Source organism: Erythrolamprus reginae, chromosome 1, assembly GCF_031021105.1.
Source record: "Erythrolamprus reginae isolate rEryReg1 chromosome 1, rEryReg1.hap1, whole genome shotgun sequence".
In the NCBI taxonomy this organism is placed as follows: Eukaryota; Metazoa; Chordata; class Lepidosauria; order Squamata; family Dipsadidae; genus Erythrolamprus; species Erythrolamprus reginae.
Genome location: NC_091950.1, coordinates 303,140,996 through 303,168,046, shown reverse-complemented (window position 1 = coordinate 303,168,046; position 27,051 = coordinate 303,140,996). Strand labels below are relative to the sequence as shown.

At 39.9% G+C, this 27,051-nt stretch overlaps 1 protein-coding gene across 3 annotated transcripts; it reads left to right on the top strand.

The window, feature by feature from the left end:
* Positions 1–802: 802 nt before the first annotated feature.
* Positions 803–17,376, top strand: LOC139157063 (amine sulfotransferase-like). Of its 3 annotated transcripts, none has more exons than XM_070733412.1 (8): positions 803–1,250; positions 3,136–3,291; positions 7,941–8,175; positions 9,462–9,670; positions 11,983–12,109; positions 13,900–13,994; positions 15,426–15,606; positions 17,064–17,376. In XM_070733412.1, exons 3-8 carry the CDS (start codon positions 8,034–8,036, stop codon positions 17,222–17,224), a joined length of 915 nt encoding a protein of 304 aa, XP_070589513.1. In that variant the 5' UTR covers positions 803–1,250; positions 3,136–3,291; positions 7,941–8,033; the 3' UTR covers positions 17,225–17,376. The 3 variants fall into 3 exon arrangements, with proteins under 3 accessions (XP_070589513.1, XP_070589514.1, XP_070589516.1); XM_070733413.1 differs by having other exon boundaries at positions 910–1,250; positions 3,226–3,291; XM_070733415.1 differs by lacking the exon at positions 3,136–3,291 and having other exon boundaries at positions 910–1,250.
* The last annotated feature ends 9,675 nt before the right edge of the window (positions 17,377–27,051 follow it).

Genomic DNA, 27,051 nt, shown 5'->3' with positions numbered 1-27,051 from the left:
CTCATTGATTTCTTTGACTATGTCACAAAGGTGTTGGATCAAGGTGGTGCTGTGGATATTGCCTATCTGGACTTCAGCAAAGACTTTGATACGGTTCCACATAAAGAGCTGATAGATACATTAGTGAAGATTGGACTTAATCCCTGGATAGTTCAGTGGATTTGCAGCTGGCTGAAGCATAGACATCAGAGAGTTGTTGTTAATGGCGAGTATTCTGAGTAGAGACTGGTTACAAGCGGTGACTTCCTGCAGGGGCACCGAGAGCATGCAGGTGGGTGGCCCTGAGCTCCGCCCATGTGGCCTGCTCTGTGCTCTCCTGCGCTGCAGGCACCTGCTGCTCTAGGCGCTGCAGTGAGATTCCGGCTGCTGTGTATGTGCAGCAGCTGAAATCTTACGCGTGGACGTCCTTCCGGCAGCAAAAATTGCCACTTTCTTTGCTTCCACGGATGCATGGAATAAAAAAAACTGGTAATTTTTTACCAGGATCACTCCAGTTGTGTGTGCTCAGCGCGTGCACGCCTGGGAGCAACCAGAGCGAGCCTACGTGCTCCGTTTTCCCCAGTGGAACGGTGGTTGTGGCCGTTCCGACTGCTGCCCATCACTGTCCATAACAGTCTGAATAAATCATTTTATTAAAATCCCAACAGCAGACTTTGTTGCATTCTCTTAGCAGAGGCCTTGAGTTGCACCATATGTTGGTTGTTTTTAACAATGTAATTTGCAGAATCATCATTTAACCCTTTGGAATCTGAGGCTGCTGTATTATTTTCAAACACAGAGAGAAGTTTGAACTGCTGGATTTCACAGCTGCCTTTAAATGACAAGCCTAACACTCAGCATGCATGCAGAATCACTTTAAATAGACCCGAATATGAATTCTGATAGTCCAGATGTACCATGGACATGCTTGTCACAAACATGAACCACAGCTTTGTATTGATTGATAAGGAAGCTCATAGTGCTTGTTGGAACAGTTCCTGGTTGTGCTTGGAAGGGGCGGAGTACAATTTTATGAAGGGAAGGGGAGAGAATGAAGCAAGCAAAGCAAAATCTTCCGGCCATTGGTTTGGAGAGCTGAACGGAGAAACTGCCAAAGCACAGGTACCAAAACAGCTGTGGCAAAAACTGGGTCATAAAAGGAGTCACACAAGCAGTATTAACTTTACTGCTTGTAAACACCCCTCCCTTTCCATTTAAAGTTAATCCCTGGAAGATTCTTCAACTCTTCAGCCTGCCAGTCACTCATCAAGGTAAGTCACTTATAGATTTTGTCACCCCCTTTCTAGGTGCACATGGTAAATTTAGCCAATTAAATTATTCAATTTAACTTCAGTCCACCAAAGCACCAGTGGGTGGGTGGGTTTGAAAGAGAAAGATCAACATGCATTTTTTAATATTGCTTCACTGAAAAAGCAAAGTGGATTTGTGCAGGAGGGTGAGGTTAAAACAAGGGGAAAGTTTTGAAAAGCTTGTCTGGCAGCTACCACCTTTTCATGCAGGGAGTTCCCCAAAACTTAGGAAGAGCTAGGGCAGGCCTGCAGTCTCCCACAAGCAAGGATTCAAAACCTCAAGACTTCTCACAGCCAACTATGTAGGCACGTTGGGCAGGCTCTTCGGGATCATAAGGGGGTGCTTAGGCTCTAATCCAGCTATGCATTTCTCTCCTGTTGAGCTGGTTTTGGTTTTGCAAAGCTTGTTCCTGCTTATCCTGTTTGGACCCAGCTGGGTGATGGGCCTCTGGCTTTGTGGGGGCGGTTTGTGCTCTACTTAACCACCCTCATGTTTATGTAATAATTATTATTTCATCACACATGAGAAAGGCAGATGTAGTGGAGTTAAATCAGGTGGTGACTCAATTTAAAATCCCAATGACTTTTGAACATAATTCCAAGATTAATTGTGGTTGTCTATGGAGGACTACCTGTATACCAATGGTGGGTTGCTACTGGTTCGCACCACTGGTAGCGGTGGTGGCAGGAGGCTCCACCCACCCACCCAGACATGATCAAAAATATTCTGTGCATGCACAGAAGCGTTATGCACAAAGCACCTGCATGCGCCTGCGTGCTCCCATTCCTGACCTGGTAGCAAAGTAAGAGAAATCCACTACTGCTGTATACACACTTATTATTGGCCATTTATGCCATATTTTTACAACTTTCTTATACTGATCTGTGGGTTATTGTGAGCAGAAGTGACAGGGGTGGGTTCTAACTTACCTCTCCGCTGGTTTGCTTCTTCCTGCTCTGTTAGGCCATGCACAGACTTGGTGTGCTTTGCACATATGTGCAGTGCTGAAAAACAAGAAAAAAAATCAAAACAAGATGACAGCACATGCACGGTGCTGAAAACCTGGCTTCTGCACATGTGCAGAAGCAAAAACCATAAAAAAATTCAAAAAAATATTTTTCCTCCCCAAAAAGATGATGGCATCTAGAAACCAGCACCAACAGATGTCACCGGCTCAGTGATGTCACCACCGATTTACTATTGGTTTATTTTATTTTATTTTATTTTATTTTATTTTATTTTATTTTATTTTATTTTATTTTATTTTATTTTATCTTATCTATCTATCTATCTATCTATCTATCTATCTATCTATTTCTTTATTTATTTCTTTCTTTATTTATTGGATTTGTATGCCGCCCCTCTCCGCAGACTCAGGGCGGCTAACAACAGTAATAAAAAACAGCATGTAAATGAGCAGCTAGTTAAGGTTGTGGGAGGGGAAGCTACATTCAGAGTACGTATAAGAGGCATCCAAATTATCAGCATCTTTTAGGGAGGAAAAAGGTGTGTCTTATATGGTATGCCAAGTGACAGGCATCCATAAATAAGGTGACCAGACTTTTGTTGGGACAGTCCCGCTTTTTAGCCATTTGTCCTGCATCCCGCAACATTTTTTAAAAGTCCCACTTTTAGTTGAAATCTCCCAATCAACAGAAAGTTGCAGGCAACTTAAAATGTGCAGTTCTGTGTCATAAAATTGGGCTGGAGGAGTGGGGGATATGCAGGAGATGACATATTTCAGCATAGTTGTTTATCTGCTACTACAACGTGGAGCAAACCGAACAGCCTGACTTGCCCTCCACTCAGTTTCCAGCTGCCACTTTAACCCAAGAAAAAGTACAGCAGCCACACAATTCTCCATTAGGAAGCAGGAAGATGAGGTTTCATGTTCTCTCTAGCAATCCAGGACTCTATGGTCTCAATTCCTTTCAGTTGCCTAATCACAGAGCGCCAGCTGACCAGCAATAGATCGTCCAAGCTTTAGTTTCGTCAGATTAGGTAAGTGCTTGCTGGCTCCTAAAAGTTCATAAAGCTCTTGTTTTGGGGTGCATGTTAAATGATTAGCAGCCTGCCATCTTCAACATTAATAGAATAATAGGGGACAAAATTGGAAATGACTCGCATGTTGTTTCCAATGACATTTACCGTAAATAGGACATACTATCATCTTCTCTGTTTTACTATTATGCTCTCTGCTCTCTAGAGCAGCCTTCCCAATTTCCAGAGTACTAAGATTTCAGCCTTGAGAATTCCCAGGCTGTTTGGGCAAAACACTTGGAGGTCACTAGTTTGCAGGCTGGAAGCTGATCTAAAGATTCCTGCATTTTAGTTTGACTTTCACTGGAGATCCAAAACTATCTACATCCTGGCGTTTTTATTACTGATTCACTTTGGAGCCAGTTGTGGCTGTTCCTGGATGTGCAGGCTTTAATTATTGTCAATTATGCCCTAGCTACTTGCCTACAGGCATCTGCATACAATTAGACCAAATTTTTAATCAAGACCCCCCCTCCCCCATCAAAAGTGCTTTTTCAAAAGGCAACCAGACATTCCTTCTTTTTCATTGAAAAAGCTTCTTGGATAAGAAGTGAAATTCAAGATAAAGTCCAGTTGCCTTTTGAAGAAGCACCTTTGAGTCAGCTATAAACCATAACTTTCAATCTGGTTAAGATATAATTTATAATTAGACAATGGGCTGCCTGAGTAGGAAATTGTTCCAGGCCAAGATTACCAGATTAACAGAATTGGGAGGGACCTTGTAGGGCATCTAGTCCAACCCCACAACCCAAGCAGGAGACCCTACACCATTTCTGACAGATGGCAGTCCAGTCTCTTCTTGAAAGCTTCCAGTGATGTAGCTCCCATAACTTCTGAAGGCAAGCTGTTCCATTGGTTTATTTATTTATTTATTTTTATTTATTTTGTCCAATGCACAATAATACACAATGAAGGCTATAGAGGTTATACTCGAGTAAAATATATTAGAGAACAAATAGAATTGAAAATTTAGGAAGAGAATATATCAATTAGAGAATAGAAGGATATTATGAGAGTAATATAAGAATAGAATAGAATAATAGGAGATATGATATAGGAGATATAGGAGAGACAATAGGACAGGTATAGTAATAGAACATATCAATGAAAGAATAGAAGAAGAGATATAGGAATAGAAGAAAGGTATAGGAGATATAAGAGAGCAATAGGACAGGGGACGGAAGGCACTCTAGTGCACTTGTACTCGCCCCTTACTGACCTCTTAGGAATCTGGATAGGTCAACCGTAGATAATCTAAGGGTAAAGTGTTGGGGGTTTGGGGATGGCACTATGGAGTCCGGTAATGAGTTCCACGCTTTGACAACTCGGTTACTGAAGTCATATTTTTTACAGTCAAGTTTGGAGCGGTTAATATTAAGTTTAAATCTGTTGTGTGCTCTTATGTTGTTGTGGTTGAAGGTGAAGTAGTCGCCGACAGGCAGGACGTTGCAGCATATGATCTTGTGCACATTACTTAGATCTTGTTTAAGGCGTCTTAGTTCTAAACTTTCTAGGCCCAGGATTGAAAGGATTGATTGTTCTCACTTCAGAAAATTTATCCTTATTTCTGTTTTTCCTTGTTCAATTTTCATCTCATTTTCCTTATCTGGCCTTCAGGTGCTTTGGAAAATAGGTTGGCCCCTTCCTCTCTGTGACAGCCCCTCAAATATTGGAACACTGCTATCATGTCTCCCCCAGTCCTTCTCTTCACTAGACTAGCCATTCCCAGTTCCTGTAACTATTCATTGTATGCTTTAGCCTCCAGTCCCCTAACCTTCTTGGTTCCTCTTCTCTGCACTTTTTCTAGAGTCTCAACCATAGTTCCCTCTAAGCTGAGCAGTGAGCAATCGCTCACTTAAAAATCACCATCAACTCAGAGTTTTCCAAACCTGCCCAGAAGCCGAGAGGGAAAGAGTGAGAGGGAAGGAGAGAGAGAGGAAGAGAGAGAAACAGATAGAAAAAAGAGAGGAAGGAAAAGAGAAAGAAAAAGAATGGGAGTAAGGAAGAGAGGAAGAAAATCAAAATCTAGTTTGAAACTAGCTCAACTATTTCAGTGGCATTTTGATATTGATAGAGTTGCCCTATGATGAGCTCACTGTTATAGACACAGTATTTATTTATTTATTTGTTTGTTTGTTTGTTTGTTTGTTTGTTTGTTTATTTATTATTTCTGTGCCACCCAGTCCCGAAGGGACTGCCGCTCAGACACTATACTTTTCCGCCCACCCCCCAAAAAAATTAGAGGGAACACTGGTCTCAACATCTTTTATAGTGTAGTGACCAAAACTGGATGCAGTATTCTAGGTGTGGTCTTACTAAAGCTTTAAAGAGTGGTATTAGTAGATCACGTGATCTTGATTATATCCTTCTGTTAATGCAATTTAGAAATGCATTGGGTTTTTTTGTCTGCTGCTGCTGCTGCACCCTGTTGGCTCATATTTAATTGGTTATCCACTATAGCAGTGTTTCCCAACCTTGGCTACTTGAAGATATTTGGACTTCAACTCCCAGAATTCCCCAGCCAAGAAATGCTGGCTGGGGAATTCTGGGAGTTGAAGTCCAGATATCTTCAAGTGGCCAAGGTTGGGAAACACTGCACTAAAGCTCCAAACTCCTTCTCACAGTTACTGCAATTAAGCCTGGTTTTACCCAATCTATATGTGTACTTTTGGTTTTTCTTGCCTAAGTGTTGCAACAGATGCTGCAACAGAGAAGGCTGTTTCCCACATTCTTACATAACTCTTCTTGTGTCATTGACCAGTTTCCAAGCAAACTTTGTTCCATTTTGTCACAATGAATAGAAACAAAAAAAGGTATTTTTCTGGAAAGTCATATGCTCAAATGTTAGCTGTTTAAAAAATTTAAGGTTTTAAATGTTATTTCCCAGATTGTATCAAGTCTCTCTACTCATCCAGGGATATTCTCATTTGCTCTTCCAAGGGGTTTTGCTGTAAAATGATTTTAGAAGAGTCAAATCAAACAACCCCTGGATACTATAGGAACTATTGATAAAGCCTCTAATACTGAAAACACAGTGAAGACCCAGTCCCCTAATATACCCATGAAGCCACAATATGGAAATAATGTGTCATTACCTTCTGAATTGTCTCAGGGTCAGCACATTTGGGCAACCATCTAATCTGAACTGATGAAATTTGCAGTGAGATGCAAATATTTCTCAACATCTACTTGAATAAGTGAGCAGTGGAGTAACTTTGCATAAATTTAAGATTTTCAATATTTCTAAAGCTTGACAATTAACTGAACTGACCTTACCTGCAAAAAAACAATTAGAAAACTTGGTGGTATCCAAGCTGTCATCAGTATCTACAGAAATGAAAATCATGTTGTTCAAAGTCTGTGATGCTACATTGCACCGTGGAATTATTCCTTGTATAATATATTTCCCCACTCAGTTATACAATACTGTACATACTACACCCTTCCAACCCCACAGCTTTCATTTTCTGTGCATGTAGAAATGTCTGTAAAAAACTAAATCTTCCTTTGAAAAATGTGTAGAATATTACCTTAATATACTGAGGATCTGAGGGTCTAGCCCAATGATAGTGAACCTTTTTTGGCTTGGAGCCAAAAGGGTGTGTACTCACACAATAGCATGTACGTGCATGCCCACACCCATAATGCAATGCACTCCCCCCGTGCATGCACATAGCCCCTGCACTGCCCCTGTGCATGCACACAACTCCCATACTACCCTCACCCATGCATGCAGACTGGGCCGTTTTTCACCTTTCCCAGGGTTCAGGAGGCTTTCCTGAAGCCTGGGAAGAGCAAAAATGGCCGGAAAAAAGCCCAAAAATCAGCTGAGTATTGCACTGGAGCTGACATAGAGCAACACCTTGCGCACCCTCAGATATGGCTCCGTGTGCTACTTGTGGCACCCTTGCCATAGGTCCGCCATCACTGGCCGAGCTTATTAATTTATCAAATTTTGCAAGTGAGCCATGAATTTGCTTCAGTTGGGGCTACTCCATGTTAATTACTCTATTTGTGCCTTTGTTGAAATCAGTCATTCAGCACTGGCTTTGCTATCTGTTAGCAAAGAGCTAAGGGGCTTGACCACAAATGCTTCTTATGTAATAAGTGTCAGTCTAGCTGGCATGATGTGGCTGAAGAACTTTATAAGTGGGCCTGTTACTAAAACAAGGACATGCGGCATTTAGCTTAAGCTGCTGTGAAGAATGTCCAGGCAAAATCCAGAGGTAGAAAGTTAAAAAAGAAAGTATGTTAGCTAATTAAATTCTTATTTTGAGACGGATTTAGCAGCATATGTTAAATATTGAAAAGTCATTCAACCCAATTTTTAAATGCAGTGGTAAAATTTGACCACACAGAATAATAATACTCAATTTTTAAATTATATTTACAGAGTGCCCATTTATACATAGAATGGAAACTAAATATGATTAATCTAAAATTGTAGTTCATCTATGAACAACAACATTTGCATTTCATATTTGGTAAGCCCATATTTCTTCAGAGACTGCTTGTGGGAACCTAAGAACCCCCTCTTTACTTTGCCCCCAAACTCTGCCTCTTCTACAGAAACTGACCTAATAATATATTTTGTTTTTCTTTGTTTTCAGGAAGTATTATTTTTTTAAAGAATTAATACATGATTGACCATAAACGTGAAAACAATTGTCAATTAATCTATTATTATATCAACAAGTCAAATCATGGAACCAGTAAATAAGTTCCTGTATAAACACAAAGGATGTTATTTTGTACCAGGGATATGTTCACCTGAAACTATAGATTCATTGGAAAGTTTTGAAATCAAAGATGAAGATATATTTATAATCACATATCCTAAATCTGGTAAGTTTAAAGGTGTCTTCGGAGGAAGAATTAATCTTGCATCTGGTTATAATATTTTGATTGCTGCAACTTGGCTATGCTGCAACCAGATTTTAACATTTGCCATTTTTTCGGACGTTGTAGGAAATATTGAAAATAAAGCTGCTAAGTCTGCATTTTGACAATTTTTATTTTATTTTTCTTTGCAGAGCTAACTTTCTCTCAAACGTCTATGAAATATTTTAGGAGAAGCAACTGTTTTTATGTTTCTCCTAAATGTTTACTATCCTTTCTGATAGGAAAGTATGCTTTGCATAATGTCAGCATTGTCTAAATTATAATGACTCTGCATTATTTAATTTAGCTGTTGGCCATACAATTCAACTAGATCAATGGGAAAAAATATGGTACACCAATTATAAAATTACAAAATCCACTTCATACAAAGAAAACGCAGTTAAAATGTTTTACAGGTGGCACATACCACCAGCAAGGCTAGAAAAAATGTACACCAATCTTAAACCCAACTGTTGGAAATATGGAGAGAAAAATGGCTCATATTTTCACATGTGGTGGACCTGTAGACAAATTAAAGGAATTTGGTCAAAACTCCAAAAATGGATAAAAGAAATAATTGAGATAGAATTAAAAATGAAACCGGAAATATTTTTGCTTGGTATTATTGAAAAACAGATGAAAAAGGAACAGTATTATCTTATACAACATTTAATAACAGCAACAAGAATAACCATAGCTCAATTCTGGAAAAATGAAGTTATGCCGAACAAACGAAACTTAATAAAAAAAAGGTTGGACTGTGCTGAATCAGACAAGCTCACAATGGAGCTAAAAGAACAAGACAACTCCAAATACTATCAAATATGGAATGATTTTTACACATGGTTGAATAAAAGAATAACTACTAGTAGTGCTGCGTAACAACAAATGTTATAAATACAAACTACTAAAGAATTAAATACAACTCTTTTCTTTGTTTAGTTAATGGAATATATGATTTCAAATTGTAAAACAAGAACTAAAGAATGCATGCTATAAATCACAAATTATATGCTATTGATTAACCATTGGTTACAATACTGCTAAAAATTAAAATAAGGAGGCTGTCAATTAATCCAGCCTCAGGAAGGGAGAGGAGACATACTACATGCGCGTCTTTTAATTTTTTGTTTGTATTGTACATAATGTACTGTAAGTTGTTAATGTTTATCTGTTTAATTGTTTATATGTAAATAAAAATTATTGTTAAAAATAATAATAATAATAATAATTTAGTTGTTTATTTCCAGGCACGATATGGACTCAAAATATTGTGAGCTTGATACTTCATGAAGGTCATCGAGATGGAACTGACAATACTACCCTCATTGAGAGAGCCCCATGGCTGGAGGCTAATATTTCCAACATAGATTTTCCCAATCGCCCATCACCTCGTCTCTTTACTACCCATTTGCCCTACTATTTGGTACCCAAAGGATTACAAAATAAAAGAGCAAAGGTAGGATCTATTTTGCTACACTGTATGTCTTCTGGGATGGATTAGGGAGCTGTCTGTCTTCTTTTATCTCTAAATCTGAATGTTTTATTGACAAGGTAAGGGCAAAGACACAGATACTATTTTGCTTCATTGTCACCTCCCAGAGAGAGTACCATAACATATTTGCATGAGAATGCCCTTAAAGGCATTGTTTCATTGGGTTTGGTGTGTGCTAACAAGGTTTGAAGTACAAGGAAAAAACCAAAACAGTGAACCCAGAATGTCCTGCCTGGCGGAAATAGGCTAAGAACCAAACCAAAGATCCATACAGAGAAGCACTTCAATCTTACCTTTTCTAAAATGACTCCTTCAAATGGATAGTAACTTTTATGCTGCATGGCTAGCTCTGGAGGGTACCAAGTTGAGGAATGTTACCTTTTGTTTTCAAATCCGAACATTCTACTCTCTCATATTGTAGTCACCTGCCAGATAGATTACCGCAACATCTTTGCATGAGGATGCCCTTAAAGGTATTCAGAAGCTTCAACTGGTACAAAATGCAACAGCCTGGGCAGTTGTGTGTGATCCAAAAATTGCACATGTTACACTTGTTTTGTGAATTGTTACCAGTTTGGCTACCAGCTTGCTTCTGGATCCAATTCAAGACACTGGTTGGAACCTTTGAAGAACAGGTTATTTGAACGACGTCTGCTCCCCAGTTACATCAACCCATCCCATCATGTCCAGCAGATGAAACATGGGGGGTTGCGGGGGGGTCTTATCACCTAGAGTTTTCTAGCGCAGGCCTCCTATGAGAAAAGCTTATTCTGGTGTGGCCCCTGTCCAATTCAATCAGTCCTGCTAAGGTGAGTCTGGATCTGGAAGATCCTGAAAACATGGTTTTGCCAATAAGCCTTGAGACCCCATGATAGAATGGAGCCTGTTAGATTACTATACTACTACTACTACTACTATTACTGCTACTACTACTATTACTGCTACTACTACTACTACTACTACCACTACCATTATTATTATTATTATTATTATTATTATTATTATTATTATTATTATTCAACAATACAACACATCAAATGAGAGCACTATGCTGGGTTTTGTATTTCATCACCAGTCAGGAGCTTCCCAAGCACCTAGGACCGTCGATTTATGTGTGCCGATCCCAGTAAAGCGGCCTTTTGCAATTGACAGATGGAGCTTTTGCCAATTCCGATGGCTTTCAAATGTCTGCTGAGATCCTTTGGCACTGCGCCCAGTGTGCCAAGGACCACTGGGATCACTTTCACTGGCTTGTACCAGAGTCGTTGCAGCTCGATTTTCAGATCTTCATATTTCCCAAATTTCTCTAGTTGCTTCTCCTCTATTATTATTGTTGTTGCTGCTGCTGTAATTAATCTCTTTTATTCATTAAACATAAAACTCAGTCAACTGAACATTGCAAAAAGTGTCACAAATACCACTGATTGGTGCTAATGATTGATATGGGTTGCTACCAGAGCCCTAGGTATCAACCAAGTATCTTCTTAAAATATATGATACTCCAGTTTTTTACAGTTCTGCTGGTGTTATTGTAGGAAGCTATAATAATAATAATAATAATAATAATAATAATAATAATAATAATAATAGCAACAACAACAGCAACAACAACAGCAACAACAACAACAACAATAATAATAATAATAATAGTTGTTGTTTTGCGGGGGTATAATTTTTTTATTTTTCTCCACCATAAAATAAAACAATACATAGATACATAGTTACAAACACTAAAACAATGCTTATAATCAAACATGTATAAAAGTTTTCTTTGCCATGTTAAACCTTCAGTGGAAGCTCTTATCCATTGGAGGTTGTTGTTGTTGTTTGCCCATCTCGCCATAAAGCAAATGCTGAAGTTAGGGAAAGGAGAAAGAGGGAAAGAGGAAAATGTGTCCACAATGTTTCTGTAGCCTTCAGGACATTGGGAGGATATTGGGAGGTCCATGCACGTGTCCTCTCCCATTTGAGTCCCATTGGGATTGGGTGGCATAGAATCAAATAAATAAATCTGCCCCCTTCTCTGCCATTTATTTAATTATGAAAGATAAATAGTTAGAGATTTCATTCATAGACAGTCAACATATTGTGAAATAAAGAAGAAATTGAGTTCTGACCTCCTGAAGGTCCCCTTAGATCTACCAAGCTTCAAGGAAGACTTTCATCCATCCGACTTTCTTCCTGTTGTGTTAAACTGAAAGCCATCCCTGCATTCACTCCACTTGGAGGATCTGAAGATGATGTTTTGACTAGATGTGATCATTTTTCTCCTATAGATAATTTATGTGTTCAGGAATCCAAAGGATGTCTTGGTTTCTACCTATCATTTTACCAAAATTACACCTGTAAGGGAAACACCAAAAGATTTTGATACATTCTTGGAGTGGTTTTTGTCTGGCAGAGGTAAGAAGAACTTGATCATAACATGTTTTGTAAATTTTTGTCTTGAATAAGAGATTGTGAACACATTTCAATCCACTTCTTACAAAGAACAAACAGCTCTTAATATAAGATAAGTGTAATGATTCTCTATGGACAATGGCATCCTTCGGTCTCAAAAGACCATGGTATGCTCTGGACTCTCCAGATCATGAAGCCTGGGTAGGTTAGTATGGAGGATAGACTGTTACCGAAGCAGCAGATTCCCTCCTTCCACGTCTCTGAAATAATCCAATGGAATGGCAAAGGCTAATGTGATTGGTTCCAGCTATGTCGCAGGAGTTATCAGAATGTGGCTGTACACAGTCATGAACTGCTTCCAGGATTCCAATTCTGGATTTTGTCTCGATTTACTCCTGAAGCCTTTTCCAATGATGGATATAGCCACAAGGCAATGGAGGTTTGCAGTCACAGTTTCCCTTCTTCTAGTGGTTGACCAGGGAATCTTTTGTGTCTTGCCATGCTCTTAGCCTACCACATCGCTTTCAGAGACCAACTTCATCACCCTTGACCTAGTCTAGTAGGTTTTGTCCACTCAGTCAGCCGGAATCTGTCTTCCCATGCTCAGGATAGACAAGTCCCTATCTTGCCGAAGGTCAATGACCCATTGGCTACTCTCAGCCTGGTATGGCCAGCCTGTTGAAGCTGTTTCCCAGGCACTGCACATGCTACAGCTACTAGGAGCCACAGGTGAGAACTGAGTGACAGGTGGGGACCAAAGGCCATAAAAGGTAATCTAAAATGAGCTGCCAGACATGACAAAACATGCCCCTACACCAGAGGTGCTACCTATTCCTGAGCACCCCATACACCCCAATGAACTCTATATTCATGCGATAATTTGTGTAAACTCTTATGGAAACGATTTATAATGGGATGAATAACTAGAGATGAATGAAGGGTTCCTAGGACAACTCATGATGTAAAAGGAGGTGGGAGAGGCAAGAGAAAGCATCTTATTAAGGGAGAATGAGAAGAAAATCAAAGGATCCATTTAATAAGGATGAGAAAAACAGATGGATGAGCTGTTTGGTGGTTTAAAATCAGGGTGTGATTGTGTTGGGCATGGATGGACAGAATTTAAAATTAACAAAAGTTAATATATTCATTTGGAAAGTAGAGAGTTTCAATTCTCTCCTATCAGTGTCTAGTAGTTTGTGGGTAGATCATGCAGACGGCTGGTACACTCATAAGAGTGATTTCAATATTCTCTTCCTTTCTTATGAAGAAATGAGAAAGGTAAGACCTATACATCTGTACTGCAATATGAACAACCTACTTAAGGTACAAAATATAAGATAGTTGAAGAACTGAACACTCTCTAACATGAAATCCCATAGGGAGTATTTAAGGGTTGGAAACAGAAAAGAGCTAGCTGGATTAAGTCTGATATATGCAAATGTATAAAAAAATTAACTCAGATTGCCCCAAAGATCAAAATAGGGAAAAGCAAAAGAAATAAAACAGTGTAGCAGCATCTTGACAAAACTCTCCTCTTAGCAAGTGGAGGTATGCAACCATATTAGTTACCGCTTCAATTCCTTCTCTCTCCTCCCTGCATTCAATGTTATTAAAATGGCCCTTCAGTTGAGCTTTTTAATCTATAGGCCCATCAGGTCATAAGGATAAATGGAAAGAATTCTAGCATTCAGAATGTATCCCTGAGACGGATTGTTAGTTGGAACCTTGCAGTGGCCAGCTAAACAATTAAAGCAAGTGATTTATTTATGCCAAATTTGTTTCTTTCTTATCAGTACCCAGTAGTTTGTGGCTAGACCATGTAGAAGGCTGGTACACTCATAAGGGTGATTTCAATATTCTCTTCCTTTCTTATGAAGAAATGAAAAAGGTAAGATGTTTATTTATTCATTCATTCATTCATTCATTCATTTATTTATTTATTCGTTTGTCCAATACACAAATACATAGGAAGAAAAATAGACATGTAGTAATATATATAAGGGTAAAGTTAACTTAGAGGAGAGGATATATGAAAGAAAGAAAATATATATGATAAGTGAAAGAAAGGAAAGAAAATTGGACAGGGGACGAAAGGCACACCAGTGCACTTATGTAAGCCCCTTACTGGCCTCTTAGGAACCTGGAGAGGTCAATCGTGGAGAGTCTAAGGGAGAAATGTTGGGGGTTAGGGGTTGACACGATTGAGTCTGGCAATGAGTTCCACACTTCGATAACTCAATTGTTGAAATCATATTTTTTACAGTCAAGTTTGGAGCGGTTCGTATTAAGTTTGAATCTGTTGCGTGCTCTTGTGTTGTTGCGGTTGAAGCTGAAGTAGTCATTGACCGGTAGGACGTTGCAGCATATGATCTTGTGGGCAATACTCAAATCGTGTTTTAGGCGCCGTAGTTCTAGGCTTTCTAGGCCCAGGATTGTTAGTCTATTTTCGTAAATGTGTAATGCAATATGAACAACCTTGAAGCACAGGAAGCTTTAGAAGGGGAGGAATGTGTAAAATAATGTATTCAGGAAAGGAGGAAATAGGTAATTACAGAACCACTCTTAGTTATCTCTGTAAACCCCTGAAGGACTGGTGAAATTTCTGGAAAAAAAATAGATGTCAATTTTTTCCAAATAAGGAGGCAGGTCCAGGAAACTGGTCTGTTGTCACCTTGACATCAGATTAATGAACAATGTGCACCTGTCTAGGTATGCTAGAATTCAAACAGCCAGCATGTATCTGTTGGAAATTAATGTTGGGGGGGGGGGAAGTGCATCTCAACTCTTGATAGAATTACTGGCTAGTAAGGGAATCCCATCTGAGAATCTGTACGTATAATTCAGCAAAATGCTAGCCAAAATGTCTGATAATAGTCTACTGTTTTGGCTCAATAAAGATTGAGTCAACTCAACTACATTTTCGAGAGAGGTCAAAGTATTTATTTAGCCTAGCTATAGAATTGGTCAACCTCTGATGCTGCCAAGATTGTTAAGAATGTAAGACCCTGAATCTTAAAAAAATTGTGCACGTACAGTAAATATATTGAGATTCAAGATTATTTGTCAACGATTTGCCTCTTAGAAAGCTTTAGCAACAGTCCTAAGGAAACACTTCAGTGTTTAATCCATTGATATTGCTTCCTAGGTGCACGTAGAGTCTTCATTAAAAACAATAAACACAAAAAGGGTAATTATTTTCAGCAAGAAAAGAAGGAATTAAAGGCTATGGGAGTGAGGGACAGCAGTGATATATTAACTATGTTTCCATCTTTTCTCCATTATCTTGGATGACCTAATATAAAGCTGTATCGAATTGCAGGATCTGAGAAGTTCTGTACTGAAAATATCCAACTTCCTAGGAAGAAAACTAAGTGGAAAGGAGGTGGATGATGTGGTGGATAGAGCTACATTTGATAACATGAAAGTGGATTCTAGAGCAAACTACACATTCATGCCTCCTGACATTGTAGATTGCAGAAAAGGAGGTTTTCTTCGCAAAGGTAAATAAATAGTAATTCATACGCTGGTTTTCTGATACCAGGCTTCATCTTAAACCAGGATTACTGCCTGCATTATATCACTCCTTAAGTCAAACAAACAAACAAACAAACAAACAAACAAACAAACAAACAAATATAAACTGCATTCAGCTTTGGTCGCCACAATGCAAAAAGGTTGTTGAGACTCTAGATAAAGTGCAGAGAAGAGCAACAGAAATGATTAGGGAACTGGAGGCTAAAATATATGAAGAACGGTTGCAGGAACTGGGTATGTCTAGTTTAATGAAAAAAAGGACCGGGGAGACATGATAGCAGTATTCCAATATTTTCCGTCCAGTGAAGAGGGAGTCAACCTATTCTGAGGGTAGAACAAGAACCAATGGGTGGAAACTAAACAAGGAGAGAAGCAACTTAGAACTAAGGATAAATTTTCTGACAGTTAGACTAATTAATCAGTGGAACAGCTTGCCTCCAGAAGTTGTGAATGCTCCAACACTGGAAGTTTTAAAGATGTTGGAGAATCATTTGCCTGAAGTGGTGTAGGGTTTCCTGTCTAAGCAGGGGTTGGAGTAGAAGACCTCCAAGGTCCCTTCCAATTCTGTTGTTGTTGTTGTTGTTAGTCCCAACAACCACTCTATCTGCTACTGTGCATGGTGTTGTGCTAGTCTCATCATTAGCCTACATCTGAGGCAACCATAGGTCTTTTTACCTATGCCAATGTTAAAGTAGGGTTTGTTTGTTTGTTTGTTTTTTTATTATTTATTTATTTATTTATTTAATTTGTATGCCGCCCCACTCCATAGACTCAAGGCGGCTAACAACAATAATAAAAACAGCATGTAAATCCAACACTACAACAACTAAAAATCCCTTATTTTTAAACCAATCATACCTACAAACAAACACACCATGCATAAATTGTAAAGGCCTAGGGGGAAAGAGTATTTCAGTTCCCCCATGCCTGATGGCAGAGGTGGGTTTTAAGGAGCTTACAAAAGGCGAGGAGGGTGGGGGCAATTCTAATCTCCGGGGGGAGTTGGTTCCAGAGGGCCGGGGCCGCCACAGAGAAGGCTCTTCCCCTGGGCCCCACCAAACCATATTGTTTAGTTGATGGGACCCGGAGAAGGCCCACTCTGTGGGACCTAACTGGTCGCTGGGATTCGTGTAGCAGAAGGCGGTTCTTGTCACTCTGTCAGATTTTTGGCATGGATATAATCTGACTGTCTCAATGATCAGTCTGTTGCTTGCAGTCTAATGATCCTCTGGGAATGGGATTGTTCTAGCTCATACTGACCACTTTAGAGTGAGGGAAACATAAACCCTTCACTCTCTACCCTGGACATTGTCCTCCCGCAGTTTCAGAGCTGCCTCCTTTAAGCCTGCAGGATTAAAGGATGATATAGCCTCTAGTTTAATTCAGTACAAAACGCTGACATATTTTAACCATTGTTTCCCAGGCACTATTGGGGACTGGAAGAACACCTTGACTGTTGCCCAGAATGAAAAGTTTGACCATGTCTTTAAGAAAAGGATGGAAAAGCTGCCTTTCAAGTTCTGCTGGGATATTCAGGAGGACTCTGCTCCTATTTCCAGCTCAGCGGAGGAAAATAACGTGTGATGTAAACTTTCAACTGGCCTGAATCAGAGATGATCTTCCAAGTATGGTCTTTATGTAAACCCTGTAATGTTTTATTCTCAACTTTAAAGAGATGATCAAACAAAACAACCTTAAATTCTCTCGTATTAATAAAATAGAAGCTGCAGAATGTAGTTAATAGTACTTCTATTTGAAATTCTTCCTATCGTTTGTATTTTTTTATTCTAGAAATGAGGGAAAACAGATGAGAGTTGCAGCGTTTGATGTCCAGCTAGGTCCTACACATACGTAGCATGTATTACAATTTACCTAGTGCCAGAATGGATTTTCTTATGCACCTCATGGTCTTTCTTCATTGCCTTGAGTCAGAAGTAGAACTATACAGTATAGTTGCTGCTGTTGCAGCTGCTGGGGCCTAGAGGTGAAGCTCTTACCTCACAGTCAGGAGGTTGTGAGTTTGATCCTAGGTAGACTAGATGACTTGCAAAGGCCACTTCCAACGCTGTTAATCTGTTAAATAAAGATTCTCTAGAAGACCTGCTTTGCCTTGACCACCTGGATCATAACACACCGAAGGGGTGATGGATTGAACAAGCAGAACAACCACTTCATTTGTACCAATCAAACATCTTTGCAATATATGATTTATTTTTATTTATTATTAGAGTTGGAAAGGACCTTGCAGTTCATCTAGTCCAACCCCCTGTTCCTGCAGGAGACCTTACACCAGCCCAGACAGATGGCAGTCCAATCTCTTTTTGAAAATGTCAAGTGCTGGGGCATTGACAACCTCTTCTGGCAAGCCGTTCCAGTAGTTGATCGCTCTCACCATCAGAAGGTTCTTCCTTATTTCCAGATTGAATCTCTCCTTGGTCAGCTTCCACCCGTTACCTGAAGACTGCTATCATGTCCCCCCTGGACCTCCTCTTCACTAGGCTATCCATGCCCAGTTCTTGCAAACTTTCCTCATATGTCTTGGTTTCCAGTCCCTTAATCATTCTGGTTCCTCTCTTGTGTACTTTCTCTAGAGTTTCAATGTCTTTTTTGTAGTGTGGATTGAGATTGTGATTGAGCTAGTTGTTCCTACACCAATAGAGCACCTTAACATGTAGAAAATTCAACTACAGTGATACCTAGTCTTACAAACCCAACATACAAACTTTTCGAGATACAAACCCAGGCTTTAAGATTTTTTTTGCCTCTTCTTTCAAACTATTTTCACCTTACAAACCCAAGCTGCCGCCACTGGGATACCCCGCCTCTGGACTTCTGTTGCCAGTGAAGTGCCAATTTTTGCACTGCTGGGATTCCCCTGAGGCTCCCCTCCATGGGAAACACCACCTCCGGACTTCCATGTTTTTGCGATGCTGCAGGGGAATCCCAGCAGTGCGAAAATGGGCACTTCGCTGGCAACGGAAGTCCGGAGGTGGGGTTTCCCAGCGAGGGGAGCCTCAGCGAAATCGCAGCATCACAAAAACATGGAAGTCCAGAAGTGGGGTTTTGAGGAATTCTGTGTTTTTGCGATGCTGCAATTTCGCTGAGGCTCCCCTTGCTGGGAAACCCCACCTCCGGACTTCCGTTGCCAGCAAAGCACCCGTTTTTACACTGCTGGGATTCCCCTGCAGCATCACAAAAGCACGGAAGTCCAGAGGTGGGGTTTCCCATGGAGAGGAGCCTCAAGGAAATCCCAGCAGCGCAAAAACGGGCGCTTCGGCTGGCAAAAGAGGTGAGTTTTGGGCTTGCATGCATTAATCGCTTTTCCATTGATTCCTATGGGAAACCTTGTTTCATCTTACAAACTTTTCACCTTACAAACCTTGTCCCCGAACCAATTAAGTTCGTAAGATGAGGTATCACTGTATATGGCAAGCTACTCCTTTGAGCAACATCTGACATGCAAGGGCAGATCTTGTAATGTCAGAAGGGGAAGTGGTGCCAGCTGGAGGGCAGGCAACAATATCTCTAAACATAGGGATCTCAATTCCCCATGGTATTTATGGGTGAATTGCTCTCAGATCTTGTTTAGCCCTTAAAGGCATATAAGTGTTAGGAGGATGGTAGATGCTAATTATCAAGGGGCAGTAAAGATCCTGTTGCACAGTCTTAGTATATGCAGGAGGACAGTATAGAGCTCAGCTAATTTGTGAAAAATTAAGTTTACCAGTTGTCTAGGGAATGGCAGGTCCAAACCATCTTACAAACAGAAGGCACAAAGGGTTTGGATCAACCGATAACAATCTCTTTCCAAGATAAAAGTTGTGGGTAATGCAGGGGTGGGTTCCACTTACCTTCACCACCAGTTTGCATTGTGATGTTTCGTGCCCACACACACACGAGTGAAGTGAGCCCGCACACAAGCGTCCTCTCGTGCAATTCTGCTTCCGCACATGCTCAGTAGCTATAATCAGCCCCAAACACCGCTAAGGAGCTGATCAGCTGTGTGTCGGGCAAAGGAATAAAGGTAAGTATAAACCCAGGGGCAGGTGGGAGGGCCCTTTTTCAAGCAGCAGCAGAGGAAAAAACTTCCAAACAGTAAATCATTCAGAAAAAAATTCAAAAAAGAGAGATGGCAGCACCAACGGACTGGCACCGACTGAACCGAATCCATGACGCCATCATGATATCACCAGCGGGTCAGGACTGGTTTGCGCAATCTGGTCCAAACTGGGAGGAACCCACCTTCGGGTAATATATTCTAATCAACCAAATAAAACTGGAGAGAGTTTAAGTAAATGACCAGGAGCTATTTGTTGGGCTTTGATGGCCATTAATACTTATCCAATATGTTTGGTTGTATTCAAGTTAAAACATAAATTTTATTTCTGCAGGTAATATACAGTGGTACCTCGGTTCTCGACCACAATTCGTTCTGGAAGTGTGGTTGAGAACCGATTTGGTTGAGAACTGAAACATTTTTTAATAAATTCCCCTCCTCAGTTGTCTCTCCCTCTCGCTTGCCTGCTTCTGTCCCCGTGTCTCTCTCTCTCTCTCTCTCTCTGCAGCTTGCCGGCTTCCATCTTCAGTTCTATTGCTCGCCCCTGGCTCTCTCTCTCTCTGTGTAGCTTGCCGGCTTCTGTCTTCAGCTCTCTAGAGTGTTCGAGTTCCAAATATTTGTTCAGATTCCAGGGCAAAAGTTTCTTGAATTTCCTGGTCGAATACCGATTTGTTCGAACTGAGAAGCGTTCGAAAACCGAGGTACCACTGTATCTTGAAACAAGCATCTGTGAATACACCTACTTGAAAATTACTAAGATGAGACAAATTGCTTTTATTTTTTAAACATAGTCAGCAGAGGGAGCTCACAATCCAATCTGGCTGAGATTCTTCTTTATTTCTTGGCTCCTTCGGGCAAAGAAATCTCATCAAGTGTTCATTCTCTCAGTGTACATTCTTAATGTACACAGTGTAGTTTTAATAGGCCAGGAGGTACAGGGATCTAAACAAACAAATGACTGAAGTAACAGCAGAGAACGTCCTGTCCACTTGCTCAGATTCCGCAGGCTCAAACTCAGATTACCTTGGAAGGCATAAACCCCACCACCTTCACAGATTCCTCTTTAAAACTGGAGTTCAAAGTATGTATGTATGTATGTATGTATGTATGTATGTACTGTATTTTTCGGAGTATAAGACACACTTTAGTTTTTGGGGAGGAAAATAGGGAAAAGAATCTATTCACCATCATCTTTTGGCTGTGCCGAGGAGGGCGTTTGCTCAGGTTCGCCTGGTGCACCAGTTGCGGCCCTATTTGGACAGGGAGCCATTGCTCACAGTCACTCATGTCCTTATCACCTTGAGGTTCGATTACTGCAACGCTCTCTACATGGGGCTACCTTTGAAAAGTGTTCGGAAACTCCAGATCGTGCAGAACGCGGCCGCGAGAGCCATCGTGGGGCTTCCCAGATTGGCCCACATTTCTACAACACTCTGTGGCCTGCACTGGCTGCCGATCAGTTTCCGGTCACAATTCAAAGTGTTGGTCATGACCTTTAAAGCCCTACATGGCATTGGACCAGAATAATTCCGGAACCGCCTTCTACCGCACAAATCCCAGCGGCCGATAAGGTCCCACAGAGTTGGCCTCCTCCGGGTCCCAGCGACCAAACAATGTCGCTTGGCGGGCCCCAGGGGAAGAGCCTTCTCTGTGGCGGTCCCGGCCCTCTGGAATCAACTCCCCCCGGAGATTAGAACGGCCCCCACCCTCGTCTTTCGCAAATTACTCAAGACCCACCTATATCACCAGGTATTCAATTCAATTCAATTTCAATTTATTAGATTTATATGCCGCCCCTCTCCAGCGACTCGGGGAGGCATGGGGGAACTAAGACACCTCCCCCAGGCTTTTATATTTTATATATGGCATGTATTTGTTGTATAGTTTTAATTGTTGGGATTTTATATATTTTTTCTTTTAATATTAGATTTGTTCCACTGTTTTATTGCTTTTATTATTGTTGTGAGCCGCCCCGAGTCTTCGGAGAGGGGCGTCATACAAATCTAATAAATTATTATTATTATTATTATTATTATTATTATTATTATTATTAATTATTATTATTACCATTATTATTATTAGTAGTAGTAGTAGTATTAGTATTATTAGTATTAGTATTATTATTATTATTCATCTAGCTAGCATCCTTAGTCTGGTCAGTTTCCTCTGGTTAGGGTTTTTTAAAAAAACTTATTTGGAGAGAGAGTAATAATGAAAATGCTTGTAAGCCAGTAAGAGCTGGAAACATTGTTAGAATCTGGTTAGAGGTGGAAAGAAACTTACTTGGAGTCCCTTTTAACAGGATATATTCCTGATGATTGGAGAATGGCCAGTGTTGTGGCCTTTCAATTGTTAGTTCATGGCCCTCCCCCGGGCCTGCCAGCAAAGAGTGATATGAGTGACTTTGTCTGCCAGATGTACAGCATATTCCCCAAGGCGCTCATTTGTAGTTGGTGCATATTGGTATTACTCCCTCCAAGAAGAGACCAAGCCACTAGAAATCAGCTGCGGAGATTCAATAAGACCAGAGAAATAAGTAGAGAGCAGGGATGGCACAGTGGGTAGAGTGCAGTACTGAAGCTGACTGTAGATCTATAGATCAGCGATTCAAATCTCATCACCAGCTCAAGGTTGATTCAGCCATCCATACTTCTAAGGTGGGTAAAATGAGGACCTGGATTGTGTGGGGAATATGCTGGCTCTGTTTAAAAAAGTGCTATTGCTAACATGCTGTTATGCCCTTTGTTAAAACATATATTATTATTATTATTATTATTATTATTATTATTATTATTTTTTTATTATTATTATTATTATTACGAGATCACTATGCTGGATTTCGTATTTTATCACCAGTCGAAATTCAGCATAGTGATCTTGTAATAATAATAATAATAATAATAATAATAATAATTTTAAAAAAATGTTTATTTATAGTACCATTATATTATTATTATTATTATTATTATTATTATTATTATTATTATTTGATTTTTGTCACCCTTACAGGGGTAAAATTGGAAATTGGAAGTTGTTTGCCCGTTTAAAGCAAAATGTTGTTGTTTTTTTAATGCATATAGTATAAACAGAATGGAATCCTAAAAAGGCCAAGAAGTATTACAGATGTTAAAACTTTACATTACATTGTTAAGGCCTGAATTTTGCTTCCACTAGAAGAAGTCCAAAGTAGTGCCATGTGCAGTAGTGGGTTGATATCGGTATGGTAAAGGAAGGCATACCGATAGTGATCGCTGTTCTGCGCGCGCAGCTTCACTTATCTTGCGTCCACGCATGTGCATCCCAGTGTGTTTTTGCTTCTGTGTATGTGCAGGAAGCAAAATCTCGCGAGGGGACACCAAAATCTGTCTCTTGTGCACATCCCACATGCGCAGAGATGCATCCTGCATGCGCAGAAGCAAACACATGCTGGGGCATGCGCACGCAAATAAGCGAAGCTATGCGTGTAGCGCACCGGTAGAGGTGGTAATGGGAATCCACCCCTAGCCATGGGGTCTTCTTTTAGACACATCCTCATTTTAAGAGAGAGCCAAACTTCAAATAGAAAAGAAGTTTGTATTATCTGTAGCTCAGGGTTGAACTCAGGGTTGGGATAAACATATATCCATCCTAAGATAAAATACAGAAAATAGTATAAGGGCAGACTAGATGAATCATGAGTTAATCATGGTGGAAGGTCTTAAGCATAAAATGCATCAGGAAAGACTTAATGAACTCAATCTATATAGTCTGGAGGACAGAAGGAAAAGGGGGGACATGATCGAAACATTTAAATATGTTAAAGGGTTAAATAAGGCCCAGGAGAGAAGTGTTTTTAATAGGAAAGTGAATACAAGAACAAGGGGACACAATCTGAAGTTAGTTGGGGGAAAGATCAAAAGCAACATGAGAAAATATTATTTTACTGAAAGAGTAGTAGATCCTTGGAACAAACTTCCAACAGACATGGTTGGTAAATCCACAGTAACTGAATTTAAACATGCCTGGGATAAACATAGATCCATCCTAAAATAAAATACAGAAAATAGTATAAGGGCAGACTAGATGGATCATGAGTTCTTTTTCTGCCGTCAGTCTTCTATGTTTCTATGTTTCTATGAACTGTGGTGTCCTTGGTACTCTCTGAGCTCGATTATTTGCTTGTAGACGTTTCATTACCCAACTAGATAACACTATCAGTTGAAGGTCGGGCTTCCTTCTTCTTTATGTGCACTGCTTATTGGTGGTAGTGGAGGTGTGGTTTTGTCCTTGGTAGGTCCTTGATTGTTTTCTGCTTGATTTTTTTGCTGGTATTAATTCATGCTTGGATGTTTGGTTGTTAATTCCCGTGTTAGTGTGGAAATTTTTAAATTTCCTTCTTAGTTTTTAGATTGTCTCTTCTGCATGGTGTGGAAATTTGATTTATCTCTGCATGCTTCTTGACTTGCCTGAATGGCCAGCTTCTAGGAATTCCATAACATTTTTTTGGATTTAGCTCAGTGTAGGGTGCTCATTGTTTCCCAGTTGAAACTTTGGTTGAATTTGTTCCTGAATTGTAAGATTAAGGGGTTTTCTTCATGTCTTCTGTCTGTGAATTTTATTTCTTGGAAGGTATTGTTGATTGTGTCCTTTGTCTTCTCTAATTGTTCCTTTTTTATTATGTTAAAAGGAGCCATCTATGTACCTGATCTATTCTGTGGTTGTATGTATGGGTGTGCCATAGTTACTAGACATGGCATTACAATTTCTGCTATGAGCCCTGAGAGTGGTGATCCCATGGGTGTTCCTCTCTGCTTTTTTGATATATTTGTAAATCACTGAAAGTAGGTTCTAAGAAAGAGATTGAAGAGGTCCATGATTTTGTGTATTTCAATCTTAGTGTTTTTGGCTAGGTCAGGTATGTTGTGTGATAGCTTTCCCGAAACAATACCATGTTTCCTGAAAATAAAACAGGGCCTTATTAGATTAGATTTATTGGATTTATATGCCCCCCCTCTCTGCAGACTCGGGGCGGCTCACAACAATGACAAAACAGTACATAGTAACAAATCCATTACCCACCAATCTAATTACAATTTTAAGCTAAAAAAATTCATAAATACAACCCCAGAATATTAAAAACAAGCACACAATCAATCCAACACCAAAACAACATGGGCAAGGGGGAGATGTTTCAGTTCCCCCATGCCTGACGGCAGAGGTGGGTTTTAGGGAGTTTGTTTTGAACCCTGAAATATGGGGAGGGGCTTATTATTTTGGAAGTGCAGGAGGCGGCAAGGGCTGGACTAGATGTGCGATCACTGCCGCTTCCTCCCCCTGTTCTTGGTGCCAGCCGAGCGGCTGGCTCACCCCCACCACCGCCTCATGGAGCATGATTCTGCAAGGCTTGTTGTGCCATTGCATGCATGAACTGCAACATTGCTATGAGCTTCATCAGACCAGCACAGCTGGGGTCCTCCTGCCATTCATCCATGCAATGGCACAACAAGCCTTGCAGAGTCCTGCTCCGCAAGACAGCGGCGGTGGCAGGATGAGTCTCACAGAGACTAATTTCTGGCAGGTGGGACATGTTGGGCTGTGAAACATGACTCTTTATTTATTTATTTATTTATTTACTTAGTTACTTTCTTACTTACTTACTTACTTACTTACTTACTTACTTACTTTTATTTATTTATTTACTGTTATTTATTTATTTATTTACTTTTATTTATTTATTTATTTATTTACTTTTATTTGTTTATTTATTTACTTTTATTTGTTTATTTGTCAATCAAGTATAGGGTAGTAGTTTATATAAACATAACTTAGAAAGTCATGGTTAAAAAAAGACAAGGCGTCTGTAATATGGTAAATGATTTAGCTTTACTAGATAAATGGTCAAAGCAATGGAAACTGCAGTTTAATGTTTCCAAATGTAAAATAATGCACTTGGGGAAAAGGAATCCTCAATCTGAATATTGTATTGGCAGTTCTGTGTTAGCAAATACTTCAAAAGAAAAGGATTTAGGGGTAGTGATTTCTGACAGTCTCAAAATGGGTGAACAGTGCAGTCAGGTGGTAGGGAAAGCAAGTAGGATGCTTGGCTGCATAGCTAGAGGTATAACAAGCAGGAAGAGGGAGATTATGATCCCGCTATATAGAATGCTGGTGAGACCACATTTGGAATACTGTGTTCAGTTCTGGAGACCTCACCTACAAAAAGATATTGACAAAATTGAACGGGTCCAAAGACGGGCTACAAGAATGGTGGAAGGTCTTAAGCATAAAACGTATCAGGAAAGACTTAATGAACTCAATCTGTATAGTCTGGAGGACAGAAGGAAAAGGGGGGACATGATCGAAACATTTAAATATATTAAATGGTTAAATAAGGTCCAGGAGGGAAGTGTTTTTAATAGGAAAGTGAACACAAGAACAAGGGGACACAATCTGAAGTTAGTTGGGGGAAAGATCAAAAGCAACATGAGAAAATATTATTTTACTGAAAGAGTAGTAGATCCTTGGAACAAACTTCCAGCAGACGTGGTAGATAAATCCACAGTAACTGAATTTAAACATGCCTGGGATAAACATATATCCATCCTAAGATAAAATACAGAAAATAGTATAAGGGCAGACTAGATGGACCATGAGGTCTTTTTCTGCCGTCAGATTTCTATGTTTCTATGTTTCTAATAGGATGATAGGACAGAGATTGTAGGTAAAGGGTGTGCTTATGCACGCCCCTTACAGACCTCTTAGGAATGGGGAGAGGTCAACTGTAGACAATCTAAGATTGAAGATTTTGGGGTGGGGGGAAGAAGCAACAGAGTCCGGTAGTGAATTCCAGGTGTTGATCACTCTACTGCTGAAGTCGTATTTCCTGCAGTCTAGTTTTGGAGCGGTTTAAATTTAGTTTGAGTCTGTTATGTGCTCATGTGTTGTTGCAGTTGAAGGTGAAATAGTCATTAACAGGAAGTACATTTTGGTATATGATTTTGTGAACTATGGTTAGATCAGTTCGGAGGCGACGTAGTTGTACCTGACATTTCTAGCTCTGTCACATTCCTTGGTGTTTTCTCCAGAAAAACCCATTGGAAAAGAAACTTTTATGGTTTATGCAACGTCTTCTACTATTCATTTCCTGCATGCTGTTGATCTAGGTTGTGTTTGATCAAGATGTGGCTTTATCAAGTTAATTCTGAATTGCAAAATGGTTGTTTATGAAGTGACTGTGCAATATAGGTTTGCTTTCTGGTGTCAACACTCTAGAGTTCAAGCCCTTGTAAAGGAAAAAAAAGTCAGTCCTCATATATCCTTTCATAGTCAACAGATAAAAGCTTGCTTATAAATTTCAGGAGTTCCATTTTCCTTC

What these genes read in the sequence shown, in the direction of transcription:
- LOC139157063 (XM_070733412.1), top strand. Translation starts at nt 8,034, where the DNA reads ATGGAACCAGTAAATAAGTTCCTGTATAAACACAAAGGATGTTATTTT. An exon ending in AATCACATATCCTAAATCTG is followed by an intron (nt 8,176 to 9,461) that starts GTAAGTTTAAAG and finishes GTTTATTTCCAG; the next exon opens with GCACGATATGGACTCAAAAT. An exon ending in GTGGTTTTTGTCTGGCAGAG is followed by an intron (nt 12,110 to 13,899) that starts GTAAGAAGAACT and finishes CTTTCTTATCAG; the next exon opens with TACCCAGTAGTTTGTGGCTA.